This window comes from Cetorhinus maximus, chromosome 13 (assembly GCF_964194155.1).
Source record: "Cetorhinus maximus chromosome 13, sCetMax3.hap1.1, whole genome shotgun sequence".
Lineage (NCBI taxonomy): Eukaryota > Metazoa > Chordata > Chondrichthyes > Lamniformes > Cetorhinidae > Cetorhinus > Cetorhinus maximus.
This window is the reverse complement of record NC_135891.1, coordinates 12,927,466-12,941,492: the sequence shown is the minus strand read 5'-3', so window position 1 is coordinate 12,941,492 and position 14,027 is coordinate 12,927,466. Positions and strand designations below refer to the sequence as shown.

The 14,027-nt window shown below is 49.9% G+C and overlaps 1 protein-coding gene across 4 annotated transcripts in view; it reads left to right on the top strand.

Annotated features, from left to right (window-relative positions):
• plcg1 (phospholipase C, gamma 1) overlaps positions 1 to 14,027 on the top strand; it is a 153,273-nt gene that overhangs the window by 83,661 nt on the left and 55,585 nt on the right. For all 4 annotated transcript variants that reach the window (XM_078554975.1, XM_078554974.1, XM_078554977.1 and 1 more), the window contains 3 exons: positions 3,370 to 3,488; positions 7,131 to 7,216; positions 11,605 to 11,725. In XM_078554975.1, the coding sequence (XP_078411101.1) occupies positions 3,370 to 3,488; positions 7,131 to 7,216; positions 11,605 to 11,725 (326 nt within the window). The remainder of the gene's footprint in view (positions 1 to 3,369; positions 3,489 to 7,130; positions 7,217 to 11,604; positions 11,726 to 14,027) is intronic.

Here is a 14,027-nt window from a genome sequence, read left to right as displayed (position 1 = left end):
AGTGATGGTAATGCCATTGAACACCAAGGGGCGATAGTTAGATTCACTCTTGTTGGAGATGGGCATTTGTGGCACTTGTGTGGCGCAAATGTTACTTACCACTTGTCAGCCCAAGCCTGACTAATATCCAGGTCTTGCTGCATTTGAACATGGACTGCTTGAGTATCTCAGGAGTCATGAATGGTGCTGAACATTGTGCAATGATCAGCAAACATCCCCACTTCTGACCTTATGATGGAAGGAAGGTCATTGATGAAGCAGCTGAAGATGTTTGGGCCACGGACACTACCCTGAGGACCTCTTGCAGTGATGTCCTGGAGCTGAGATGGCTGACCTTCAACAACCACAACCATCTTCCTTTGTGTTAGGCATGATTCCAACCAGTCGGGAGTTTTCCCCCTGATTCCCATTGACTCCAGTTTTGCTGGAGCTCCTTGATGTCACACTTGGTCAAATGGGGCCTTGATGTCAAGGGCAGTCACTCTCACCTCACCTCGGGAGTTCAGCTCTTTTGTCCAAGTTTGAACCAAGGCTGTAATGAGGCCAGGAGCTGAGTGGCCCTGGCGGAACCCAAACTGGGCATCAGTGAGCAGGTTATTGCTAAGCAAGTGCCTCTTGTTAGCCTTGTTGATGACCCCTTCCATTACTTTACTGATAGATTGAGAGTAGACTGATGGGGTGGTAATTGGCTGGGTTGGAATTGTCCTGCTTTTCGTGTACAGGACATACCTGTGCAATTTTCCACATAGCCGGGTAGATGCCAGTGCTGTAGCTGTACTGGAACAGCTTGGCTAGAGGCGTGGCAAGTTCTGGAGCACAAGTCTTCAGTACTGCTGCTGGAATATTGTCAGGGCCATAGCCTTTGCAGTATCTAGTGCCTTCAGCCATTTTTTAATATCACGTGGAGTGAATTGAATTGGCTAAAGACTGGCATCTGTGATGTTGGGGACCTCCAGAGGAGGCAGAGATGGATCATCCACTCAGCACACCTGGCTGAAGATTTTGGCAAATGCTTCAGCCTTATCTTTTGCACTGATGTGCTGGGCTCCCCCATCATTGAGGATGGGGATATTTGTGGAGCCTCCTCCTCCAATGGGTTATTTAACTGTCCACCACCATTCACGACTGGATGTGGCAGGACTGCAGAGCTTAGATCTGATCCTTTGGTTGTAGGATCACTTAGCTCTGTCTATCATTTGCTGCTTATGCTGTCTGGCACGCAAGTAGTCCTGTGCTATAGCTTCACCAGGTTGACGCCTCATTTTTAGGTATTCCTGGTGCTGCTCCTGGCATTCCCTCCTGCACTCTTCATTAAACCAGGGTTGATCCCCTGGCTTGATGGTAATGGTAGATTGGGGGATATGCTGGACCATGAGGTTACAGGTTGTGTTTGAGTACATTTCTGCTGCTGCTGATGGCCCACAGCGCCTCATGGATGCCCAATCTTGAGTTGCTAGATCTGTTTGAAACCTAACCTGTTTAGCACGGTGGTAGTGCCACACAACATGATGGAGGGTATCCTGAATGTGAATGGGGGACTTTGTCTCCACAATGACTGTGCGGTGGTCACTCCTGCCGACAGTGTCATGGACAGATGCATCTGCGGCAAGCAGGTTGGTGAGGATGAGGTCAAGTATGTTTTTCCCTCTTGTTGGTTCCCTCACCAGCTGCTGCAGACCCAGTCTAGCAGTTATGTCATTTAGGACTCGGCCAGCTTGGTCAGTAGTGGTGCTACTGAGCCACTCTTGGTGATGGACATTGAGGCCCCCACCCAGAGTACATTCTGCACCCTTGTCACCCTCAGTGCTTCCTCCAAGTGATGTTGAACATGGAGGAGCACTGATTCATCAGCTGAGGGAGAGGGGAACGTGGTAATCAGCAGGAGGTTTCCTTGCTTATGTTTGACCTGATGCCATGAGACTTCATGGGGTCCAGAGTCGATGTTGGGGACTCCCAAGATAGCTCCCTCCTGACTGTATACCACTGTGCTGCCACCTCTGCTGGGTCTGTCCTGCCGGTGGCACAGGACATACCCAGGGATGGTGATGGTGGTGTCTGGGACATTATCTGTAAGGTATGATTCTGTGAGGATGACTGTGTCAGGCTGTTGCTTGACTAGTCTGTGAAACAGCTTTCCCAATTTTGGTTCTAGCCACCAGGTATTCGAAAGGTGGGCTTTGCAGGGTCGACAGGGCTGAGTTTGCTGTTGTCATTTCCGGTGCCTAGGTGTTAAATGCCAGGTGGTTTGTCTGGTTGCATTCCTTATTTGAGACTTTGTAGCGGTTTGATACAACCGAGCGGCTTGCTAGGCCATTTCAGAGGGCATTTAAGGGTGAACCGCATTGCTGTGCATCTGGAGTCACATGTAGGCCAGACCAGGTAAAAATGGCAGATTTCCTTCCCTATAGTGAACCAGGTGGGTTTTTACAACAATCGACAATGGTTTCAGGGCCATCATTAGACTTTTAATTCCAGTTTTATTGAATTCAAATTCCACCATCTGCTGTGGCGGGATCGAACCCGGGTCCCCAGAGCATTGCCCTGGGTCTCTGGAGTCCTAGCCCAGCGACAATACCACTACGCCATCGCCTCCCCCTGGGAATCCAGGAATCGGGACTCGCCCGCGATTTTGAAAGGGCTCCCAAATCAACCCAACTCGGTGAAAATCCCGGCTTCCATTTCTCCCTCCACAGTTGCTGCCTGACCTGCTATGTATTTCCAGCGCTTTCTGTTTTTATTTCTGAAATGACCACTCAGTTGTATTCAAGCAGGTGGCTCCCCGCCATCTTCTCAAGGGCAATTAGGGTTGGGTAATAAATGCTGGGCTAGCCAGCGATGCCCACATCCTGTGAATGAATACAGAAAATAATGTGCTATACGAGTGATTTCACAATTGTCTGTGTGGAAATCAGGCCAACTACACGTTGTAACAACTGCTCAGCTGCAGCGCGATGTTCCAGAGGGCTTTAAGCTGAAGAACAAAAGGGGGAATACGCATGGGGCTAGGTGGAGCTAAATGGAGGGTGGGCAAGACTGGTAATGGAAGGCACAGTCCAAGATCATTCCGAGGAGGCTTTTAAAATGGGAAGGGAGGTGGCAAGGCAAAGAGAACTGGATACGGCCAGTGTGAGGGGGAGCAGTGAATGTGACTATAATTGTGGCTCAAGTTTACAGAGCAGATACCATACATCTATTTTATTCTATGGGGCTTGAGTTAAGTTGTGGGAGTGGTGCTCAGGTCCCTTGCTAAGACCAGTTGTAGCCCTTCCGGAGGAGGTAAAGTGAGGAGGGGAGGAGCGGGGCTGTGGTTTTTTGCTGAACTTCATTGTTGCTGCTAACCTTTGACTGTATATTTCATTATTCTTTCAGTTCCTGACTTTCCTGTTTTCCAAGGAAAACTCCATTTGGGATTTGAGACTTGATCAGGTCTGCCTGGAAGAGATGAGTAACCCTCTATCTCATTACTGGATTTCATCATCTCACAATACGTGAGTAACCACCATAAAATGGCATAGCTGTGTTCAGTCCCCTCTTCCAGCGCAGTTTGCCAGATTTCTGGTGAATTCTTAAGTAACCATGCCACCAGTGCGCATTTTAGTCAGTGCCTCTCCTTTGGAGTAGATTTCCTGAGCCCTGAACTTTATTCTAGAGGTCTTGTGGCGCAGGGAGTAGTGTCCTTGCCCCTAAGCCAGAAGCTCTGGTTCGATTCCCACTCCACAGCTTGATGACCACAGAAGGTGTGTTAATTATCAACCTGTAAATCCTTCCAATACATCAATGGCAGGCGGTGAGAGCAGGAGAATCTCCCAGTTAGCCATACTTGATGTGGAGTGGCGCCCCTCAATTTATAGTCCCTTGTGACAGGCTCCTGGCCTGTTCCATAAAAACTAACTACAGATACAGACAAATTCATGTGTCATTAGACATGGGGGAGAATTTCCCCCCCCACCGTTGGGAGCGGGCGGGTGCTGAGCCGATCGCTGCACGCCGCCATTTTACGTGGGCTGGCCAATTTAAGGCCTGCCCAGCGTGATGTGCGCCTGGTAGCACTCAGTGCTACCTGTGCAGGCGGAGGGGAGGGGGGAGAGTCGGGGCCTGCGCTCTTTCGTGCATGCATGCGAAGGAGCGCGGAAACCTCCGAGGCACGGAGCTGCCTCAGGGAGATTCATTTGATTTGGAAAACTTGAAAAAAAGAATTTTTAAAATTATTCAGACATGTCCCCCCCCACAATGTGACAGTGTCACATGCGCTGGGGCATGTTTATGAATTTTCATTAAAACTTCTAAATTAATAAAACCTTTCATGAACACTCAACCCGCCCGTGGATGAGGCTTCATGAAAAATGCGAAGGCCGCCTGGGCTCTTCGCCTGCCCACCGCCAACCTTAAGGTTGGACGGGCAGCCCTGACAATTGCTTTAATCAGTTTATTAATGGCCTTAACAGACCTTTGACAGTTCAGCGGGCGCGCAACCGACTCTGATGCGCGCCTGCCGAACGAAAGATCGGAATGACGCGCTGTGACATCGGGTAGCACGCCTGACGTCACCACGCGTCACTTTACACATCGACGTGCGGGGCCCGTCCCCACACACCGAACAGAAAATGCTGGCCATGGGAAAGCTTCTAAGTCTAAACTTCATTCTAATCCCCCCTGCCTCCCTCTCTCTCTCTCTCTCTCCCTCTTCTAAAGCAGATAGCTCCACAGGCACAAACCCCATTGCCTGTATGTGGCCTTTCATAGAATAGGGAACAAATTGACAATGGCTATTTTGGCTGAAGGGGTTCTGTACAGAAAGCCCCTGAAAGCAGAACCATGCTGATGCTGAGTGAAGTGGGGAGTGCAGGTTGCTGGAATAGGTGTTTCCTGATCCTTTGTTCTGCCCGGTTACATTGTGTTTTATCCTTGTGCAAGATGCCCTTCACCTGGCTCTGATTGTGAAGTGCAGACTGTGCCTTTATTAAATGCTGCAGCTGCTACTATCAGTTTTAGTATTGCGGACAGAGATAGCACTGTAAACAGGAAGCGACACAATATTGCTGTGGGTGCAAAGGTGATACAGAGGAGCTGTTTGAGTTGTATATCTGGGGCGGTGAGAAGGAAAGACTTCATTCTATCAAGCAGCCTTAACTGTGTCACCTTGCAAGGCATAAGAAATAACAGCAGGTTGAGGCCATTCAGCCCCCTTGAGCCTGTTCTGCCATAAAATAAGGTCATGGCTGATCTTCCACCTCAATTCCACTTTTCTGCCCTAACCCCATATCCCTTAGCACCCAACAATCGGATCGAATTCTTGAATATACGCAACAAGTGAACATCCACAGTCCGCCGGGGCAGAGAATTTCAAAATTTCACTATCCTGACTGAAAAAAACTCTCCTCGTCTCAGTTCTAAATGGCCGACCCCGTATCCTGAAACTAGAACCCCTGGGGTAGAATTTTCGGGTCGGCGGGGGTGGGGGTGGGGGGGGGTGGGGGCCGCTCACCAATGCGTAAAATGACGCGCGGTGACGTTGGGCGGGCGTCCTGACGTCACCGCACATCACTTAGATTGTCAGTTCGGCAGGCGCACAGCCGTGTCAGCTGCACACCCGCCGAACTGTCAAGGGCCTATTATGGCCATTAACAAAGTAATTAAAGCTGTTAAGAAAGCTGCCCGTCCGACGTTAAGGTTGGCAGGGGGCAGGCGAAGAGCCCAGGCGGCCTTCGCATTTTTCATGAAACCTCATCCACGGGGGGGACGAGGTTTCACGAAGGGTTCATTAATTAAATTAAATTTTTTGAAAAAATTAAAGGGGCGTGGCCCGGCTCCTGTGACAGTTTCACATGAGGGGACATGTCCTTAAAAATTTTTTTTTAACCTTTATTACATTTTTCACAACTTAAATTATTCTCCCTGAGGCGCCTCCTTGCCTCAGGGAGATTTCTGCACTCTTTTGTGCGCCTGCATCAAAGAGCACAGGCCCCAACTCAGGGAATCCCACCTCCCCCCCACCCACCGGCACAGGGAGTCCACAGCGCTTCTGGGTGTGCGTCACGCTGGGTGGTCCTTAATTGGCCCGCACATGTAAAATGGCGGCGCGCACCCGATCGGGGGCGCCGATCAGGTTCACACTCGCCCACACCCACACAACCTCCCCCCACCACCTAGTTCTAGACTGTTCAGCCAAGGAAACAGCCTCTCAGCACCTAACCTGCCAAACCCCTTCAGAATCTTAGATGTTTCAGTGAGACAATTATCTAAGCCAGCATCAATTCAGATTGTCGCAAGATCAAAGATAGCAGAGAAGCAGGATGGTGCTCTTCTCAATTTCACTTGCAAATAACTAATCGCAGTAGACTGTCACTTTCCATTGGCCTCTCTACCCAATGTTATCATGACAGTGCCATCACCACACAGATAGCTGTGGTTCAAGAGGGTAGCTTATCATCAACTGTGCAACTAGGGATGGGCAATAGTTGCTGGCCTTACTAGCGTCACACATATTCTTGTGAACAAATGGAAATATTTTAGCCCGCTGATCTGAGCAGCAATATCATCAATACCATATCACAGTGAAGTGATTAACTGTGCAACATTTAGATACAGAGGCATTTGTGTGTGGCACACATGATGTCTTCTAATCCAGCGCTCTTCATGATACAATGTTGTTAACAGGACAGGGTAGAAATTGGTCTCGCACTGTGGCACAGAACGGACAGTGTCTGATCAGCCGCCAGTTATAAGCAGCGCCTGAATATTTAATTCCATTGGCTGCGATGGAACTGGATATCAGATGCTGCAGATAGATAGCAGGCAGCTGACCCAGTGCCGCCCTTTCTGCGCCGCTGCCCGAGACGATTTTCTACCTCAACATGCAAATAGGGCACTCACGAGCATTGCAAGTGGCCGGAATCTGGCGGCCAAGGTCGTGCTCGGTTTCAGCCGCTGTGATGAATTAATGAATCTGTTGCCCATTCGTTGATTTAAAAAAAAACACAGCTGAGCAAACAACGTGCCTTTCGAGATTCGCTGCATTGCTGAATCCACTGCATGTGGAACGGTTGCTTTTTTTTATGTCTACAACAACTGTGAATGTTTCCACTTGACTGTCTTTGGGATGTCTCTGACTCCTGCTATCTCTGTTGCAGCTACCTAACAGGGGATCAGTTCTCTAGCGAGTCCTCGTTGGAAGCCTATGCTCGCTGCCTAAGAATGGGATGCCGGTGTATTGAATGTAAGCCAACCAGCATGTCTTCTTGTGACGTGTATGAATTACTTTATTCAACAACGTAAAGCGCCATCATTGGCAGGACAGATACAGATGAGAACTTTGTAATGGTTTAGCACATTTTCTGTCCACCTTGGCGATCTGAACCCGAATATTATCTCGCTGCTGGCGTTAAGGATCTTGAGTAATTTTTTTTTTTACATTGAAAATCATTTTCCAGAGAGTCTGAGTAGTTACTATAACCTAAATTCAAAATTAGCTCAAAGAATGTTTAAAGAAAAAAAGGATGCTTCAGCTGGTATGCAAATGCACGCGTTGGATTAAGGATGACAGTCAAAGGGCGGAATTGTCCCAGATTTGCACCAAGTGCGGTAGCGGGTGGGGAAAAGGATGTTTTACCCGCCGGTCGCAATGGTGGGTTTTCGTGCTGTCTCATCCCGATCCTGCCTCGTTAATCCCGCATTCCTGGGAAATACGCCGTTTTGATGGCGAGTGGGCTCCGATTCCCTGGCCAGACTCGTCTCACCTCTCCTTCATGCTGGGGCGCCGTGTTTAAAGTGCAGCCGCGCTCACACCTCTCGGCGCTTCCAGTCCAGGACCTGCTGCACAGAAAACATGGCCCCGAAAGGCAAGAAGACTGCAGCGCCCCGCCCCACCCCGATTTAATGACGCATCCCTCGAGCGCCTTTTAACACGCAGTGGAGGTCTGCCGTGATGTCCCCAACCCCCACTCTGGGTGCAGGAGGACCAGCAACATCACTAATCCAGCATGAGAGGCAGTGGTCAGTGCCAATGCCATGCAAAAGAGGACAGCCAGCCAGTGCAGATGGAGGATAAATGGTCTCATCCGTTCCGCCAGGGTAAGTCCCTCTTCTCATCACTCTCAACTCACACACTCTCAAACCCCTCGCACAACCTCAGAGATTTCACACCTCAGGGGACAACACCACAAACTCTCACACGCACCCTCACATCTCCATCAGACTTGTATCACACATCACATATCACACGTCCTTGTCCTGTCCATGGCTCCGCTCACCACACAAACATTCCATGCAGTGCCTTCTGTCCTGCTCACACTCTCTCTCCATCTGGTTTCATGCAGAAGCTGGCTCACAGCAACAGGAAGGGGCCCCAGACTGGGATGGAGTGGCCCACATTAGGCCCCTCACTCACTTTGAGGAGTGCACCATCGCACTGACTGGTGAGGGCATAGTTCATGCCTGCGGTGATGATGAGGTCAGCGGCAAACACCCTCGTGAGGATCCTGCACCACATCATCCCTCTCTCAATGCAACTGTGAGTGCTCTCTCTCCTGCTTTTGACTCTGCTGCCAAGCACTAATTACCTCTACTTTGGTTCACTGGGAGCTCTGCCAAGCGACCAACACCCTCAGCCAGCCAATCCCTCAGCTCCATCCATGTCCTAACCCCAGCCAAGAGGACACCACCTCCATTGAAGAGCTGGAAACAAACAGCCTGGAAGACTCTTCACAGCTCTTACCCACATCCTACACCAGTGCAGGGACACACACATGGCTGGGACCTAGATCTAGAGCAGGCTCCGCTTTACAATCTGGTGGTCACCACATGGACATGCGTCTGCAGCAGGAGGAGGACTGTGAGGGAAGAGGCAGCTGTGAGGTCCGAGTCTGATGACATGCCTCTGGATTTGGCCTTCCAGCTCATCCTGGGGAGTCAGGAGAAGTCATGGGAACATCACACACAGCTGTTGGAAGCCCTCAACAGAGTGGCACGTGAGTCGGAGGAGTGCGTTTGCCTGCTCTCTGATGAGGCGGTGCCCACATGTGCGTGTATGGAGGTGTCCATGGGGAGGGTGGCGGATGCCATGGAGACCCTGGTCCAGCAGAACGCAGAGATGAGCACAGACCTGGATGCCATCCTGGTAGCCATGGGTGAATTCCTGCAGTGGTGATGCGAGAGGGAAGCCAGGCACCTCGATGTTCCCCTCAAGGATTCCGGATGCTGCAGGATGGTTCAGGATGCTGCCTGCTGGGGTTCGCTTTCAGTTGTCCATCTGAGCCGACCCGCATCTCCGCCCACCCACTGATCACACTCCCATACAGCACCTGATCTCGCCCACCATGAATCTCATTTTACTTTCGGTTTAGACAGCATGGTGGTGATGCAGTTCTTCATTTGCTCCCCAGTCACCCATTTCCTTTCCTCCATCACTGTTGATTCCCCCGGCATCACCTTCCACCTCCCCTCCCCAGCCGCAACCCTTTTCCTTCGGGAATGTCCAGGTGAACGCACACGTTCCCTTCCTTCCTGAAAACCGCACCCCCACCCAGATTAACCTCCTCGACCACCCCCAGGGTCCGTGTCTGCCTCTCAGTCCCCACCAACCACTCTCGCCATCCCTTCTCCCATACCTCACCCTCCCACCCTACTCCCGCCTCACTCTGCCCCTGGTCATTCTCGCCATTCCCTCGTTCCATGCACACCCTCAGTTTGCTCCCCAGGAGGCAGTCATGGACTCATCAGAGCCCTTCCTTGCATGTTCACTTGGGCGGTCCCCCGCTCCAGGCTCCTTCCCCCCCACCCCCGGAACTTCTTCCCCCACAGAGCTCCTTCCCTCACTGAACTCCCTACCCCCATGCCCTGCCAGACTCTTTCCCCCCCCTTATTCCTTCCACCTTTCTAACTCCTTCAGACGCCCGTACTTCTGCCACCCTTACTCCTTCCCCCTTCCTGACCTTCCTCCCCCCTGGACTCCTTCCCGTCTCTGTACTTCTTCCCCACTCCTTCCCTTACACCTTCCTCCCCCTTTACACCTTACTTCCCCCTTACACCTCCCCAGTTGCCGTCGCCTTCTCTATTACCCCCTCCTCCCCTGTAGACCCTACCCCCACCCAACCTCACCCTCCTGACACCTTTGTTCCCCCCCCCAACTCAACCTCACCTCCCCCGACAACCCTTCCTCTCCCAGTCAATCGTAGACCTTCTCCCACCCCCGGTACATCTTCCTCTCCTAAACACAGCTGGACCTTCCTCTCCAGCCCCTCGACCATCATCCGTTGTGAGCAGACCCTCAACGGTGACTTTCCATCTTCTGTGAGCTGCTTGGCAGCAGAGCCATGTCCATGAGGATCCACCCAGCGTGCCATGGACCTTCCTCCAGCCTGCTGTTGGTGTCGGGCTCCGGCAACTTCTGCTCCTCGAACGTCCGCGGTATGAGCAAGGCTCTGGCAAGAAAGTCCCGACTTCTGCCCAAAGACCTCGGGGCAGGACCATCCGGGGGGCGGGGCCCGTTCGCCGACGTGTAAAATGACGCGGGGTGACGTCGGGAGGCAGCACTTAGCCTCAGGGAGATCTGGGTGCTCTTTTTGTGCACATGAGTGAAAGAGCACACTCCCAGCTGGGGGAATCTCCCCCTCCCCCGCCCGCACAGGGAGTGCATAGCGCATCCTGGTGGACATCACGCTGGGTGGGCCTTAATTGATGGCGCCCCCCCCCCCCCCCTCGCTCCCGCACTTCCCTCCCGACGGTGGGGGGGCAATTTTTCCATTGAATCTATTGGTCTGACCTCCCATCAAAGAGACATGTCAATGCTGAACATTGGCCACCTGAATGTTTTAGAGTGTTGCATCCAAAAGGAAGAATTAAAGAATTTTATCAGGTAAGTCACAATTAAAAGTTAGAAAAACAGAGATGCTGGAAATAATCAGCATGTTGGGCAGCGTCAATGGAGACAGAGTTAATGTTTCAGGTTCATTACCTTTCATCAGAGCGTTTTATTGTCTCTGATCTGTCTCTTGAAGACACAGGATTGTGTTTGGATGCTGAGCACCTTCCGGTACTTCACCAGAGTGGCTGTTCTTTAGGTACCAGCCTTGACAGTCAGTGGGGCCATTTTTGACCCAAGAGGACAATGCAGCTGAGCCTGATCTGACACTTAACTGATGGTCAAAGTGCCCAGTACGGGCTGCTCGATGGGGATTGGGAGCAATCATCTCCCAACCTGCATTCCTGGTTTGTGTTTGGTGTCCACAGGCCCCATCTGGAAAGAGCGTGTATGTGAACAACTGATGACAAGAAAGTTCAGCTGTGATTGGTGTGCGCAGTGGAATAGGCTGACATGAACTGAGTATATTTGAAGATTGAGCATTTGGATGTAGTATTGGACAGTAGCTGGCACTCTTTCTAGAGTCAGCACCTTCAGGAGAGGTGGAAGAGGAGATAAAGATATTGTCTTACTCAGAATAAAATGAAGATTGCGTTTTATACCATTCAGAAATTAGTAGTTTCGATGAGGTGTAGGTGCACAGGATGATTGATGTGATTAACAGCGTCTGAGCGAGTGAGAGGAGCACAATTTCGTGTTTGGATCAGGTTATACAAACATTGAACCAATTATGACTTCTCTTACAGTGGATTGCTGGGATGGACCGGAGGGAATGCCAGTTATCTACCATGGCCACACCCTGACGTCAAAAATCAAATTTAACGATGTTCTGACCACAATCAAGGATCATGCCTTTGTGACTTCAGAGTAAGATCATCTTTTTGTTCTCATGATAAGCTCCTTGTGTTGTCTATTTTAAACATGAGCAGAAACACTCGACCAGCAACATTATTACATCAGCCATTCTGACCATTTGGAGTTAGTGGTGTGCTTGTCAGCATTGTCTTTATTGCTTTAAGGTGGCGAAAATATGACAGAACTTAAACCTTTCCATTTCCTTTCTCTCCATTCATTGTGATTTACTTTCATAGAATCGTAGACTAGTTACAGCATAGAAGGAGACCATTCAGCCCATTATGCCAGTGCTGGCTCTCTGTCAGAGCAACTTATGAAGTTGTTTGTAGTACAGAACTTGGGTATTGTTGAAAAAAAGAGACATGTCGAAGTTTTTCATCTTGCACTCATCAGGACACCACAAGAATACCAATGTAAGGGGAAAACAACAATTTATACTGTATGTGAAGAGAGCGCTGATAGGTTGGCAAGTGGCATTGCCATGGAAGATGCACCAGTGATGGTGATTGACAGTTAACTGCCAAACATTGTTTGAAATTTAAACTAGGGAGCTTGACCCTGATTGGTCAAGGCATTGCCCTGAGGAATGAGTCAGCGAATGGCTGTCACTTATTTTGTTTAGCTGACACAGGCACAGTGTGTGTACAATGTTACACACTGTTACAGTGTGTGTGCATACAAATGAGTAATGTGGTATATGAATTTCAGTGCCTGTGTGATGCTAGGTATGTAGGCCGTACGTCCCAAGGACTGGTGGATTGTATCAAATGGCTTGTCCCAACCGTTGTTCGCAATGGGCAAGGTACAGACCATACACAACCACCCTATGCCTACAAAACACAAAACTTTTTCTTTCTGTCTGCAAAGAACAAGGCCCTGTGTATTAATATATGTAGCTTGCGGTACACGCAAATGCATCACACTGCAAGCCTGACTGACAATCTTAAATTGGTTGTCAGCATAATTCTTAGCGCACTCAGGATTATTTAGCAAGTGTTGCCCAATCATGAAATCACAACTAATGTTGGACAGTGTGTTTTGCATTTTGCAGGCACGGGATAGTTGGAAATGGCCTGAACCCTGCCCATTGCGAACAGCGGTTGGAACATGCTGTTTGATACGATCCACCACTCTTTGGGACGTACGGCCTACATACCTAGCATCACACTGGCTCTGAAATTCATAACCACATTACTCATTTGTGTGATAGGCAGAATGTCTTTTTGGCTTGACAGCAGCATCTTGTTAGTGGCGAATACCACTCGTGTTGCTACTGCACAATAACAGCATGAAACAGCTAGCTTCACCCATCAGTCACCATCATTGGTCCATTTTCCATGGCAACGCCACTTGCCAGCCAATCAATCAGCACTCTCCTCACATGCAGTATAAATTGTTGTTTTCCCCTTATATTGGAATCCTTGTGAAGTGACCTGATGAGTGCAAGAGGAAAAGCTCTTTTTACAGCAATTACTTATGCAGTCCCACACTCCTCCACCTTTCTCCCATAGCCCTGCAAACTTTTCCTCTTCAGGTAATGATCCGCTTCTCTCTCGAAAGCCATGATTGCATCTGCTTCCACCACACTTTCAGGCAGTACATTCCACATCCTAACCACTCGCCGCGTAAAAAGGCTTTTCCTTGTGTTGCCATTGCTACTTCTGCCACTCGCCTTAAATTGTTGCCCTCTGATTCTCGATCCTTCTTCGTATTCCAACCTTTAGCATTTAAATTTTTTCATTCTGTGTCAGATTGCCCTTAACCTTTAGCAGCCATGGCAGGTAACGCTTTACCCATTGCTGCTCTGTGGTCATATCCACCAAGCCTATTAAGAAGTCAGCCCCAATTTTGCCCTCCTCCTGACTTCCATTTGTGCCGCTGTGACGCTGAGATCCTAACCCGAGAGATCGAGATCGAGCCCTCGCACCTCCACTCCGTTCTGCGTAGGTTGACCTTCCGGTGCATTCCATCATCGTGTCACCTGGCCAAATGACTGTCAGCGTCTGTGACGGAGAGTTCTGTCCAAAAGCCATCATTTACTTGCCTCTTCTGAAGGTGAACGAGTCCATTAGTAACAACAACAAAAAAAAAGGCCTCCTTCAATCCAACATATCTATCTGTGGATATTTCGAGTTTGCTGGCTGACTTCCCTTGCTGCTGCTATGACAACATCCTCCCCACAGTTTCAGCACAGCCTTTAAGTACACCATTAGGCCCAAGTCCAGATTTCAGGCACTTGATGTTGATGGCTCATTAAATACAACGACTGTTGTACGAGAAAGTCCACAGGCCTTCAAAGCCAGCTCTTTTGTCT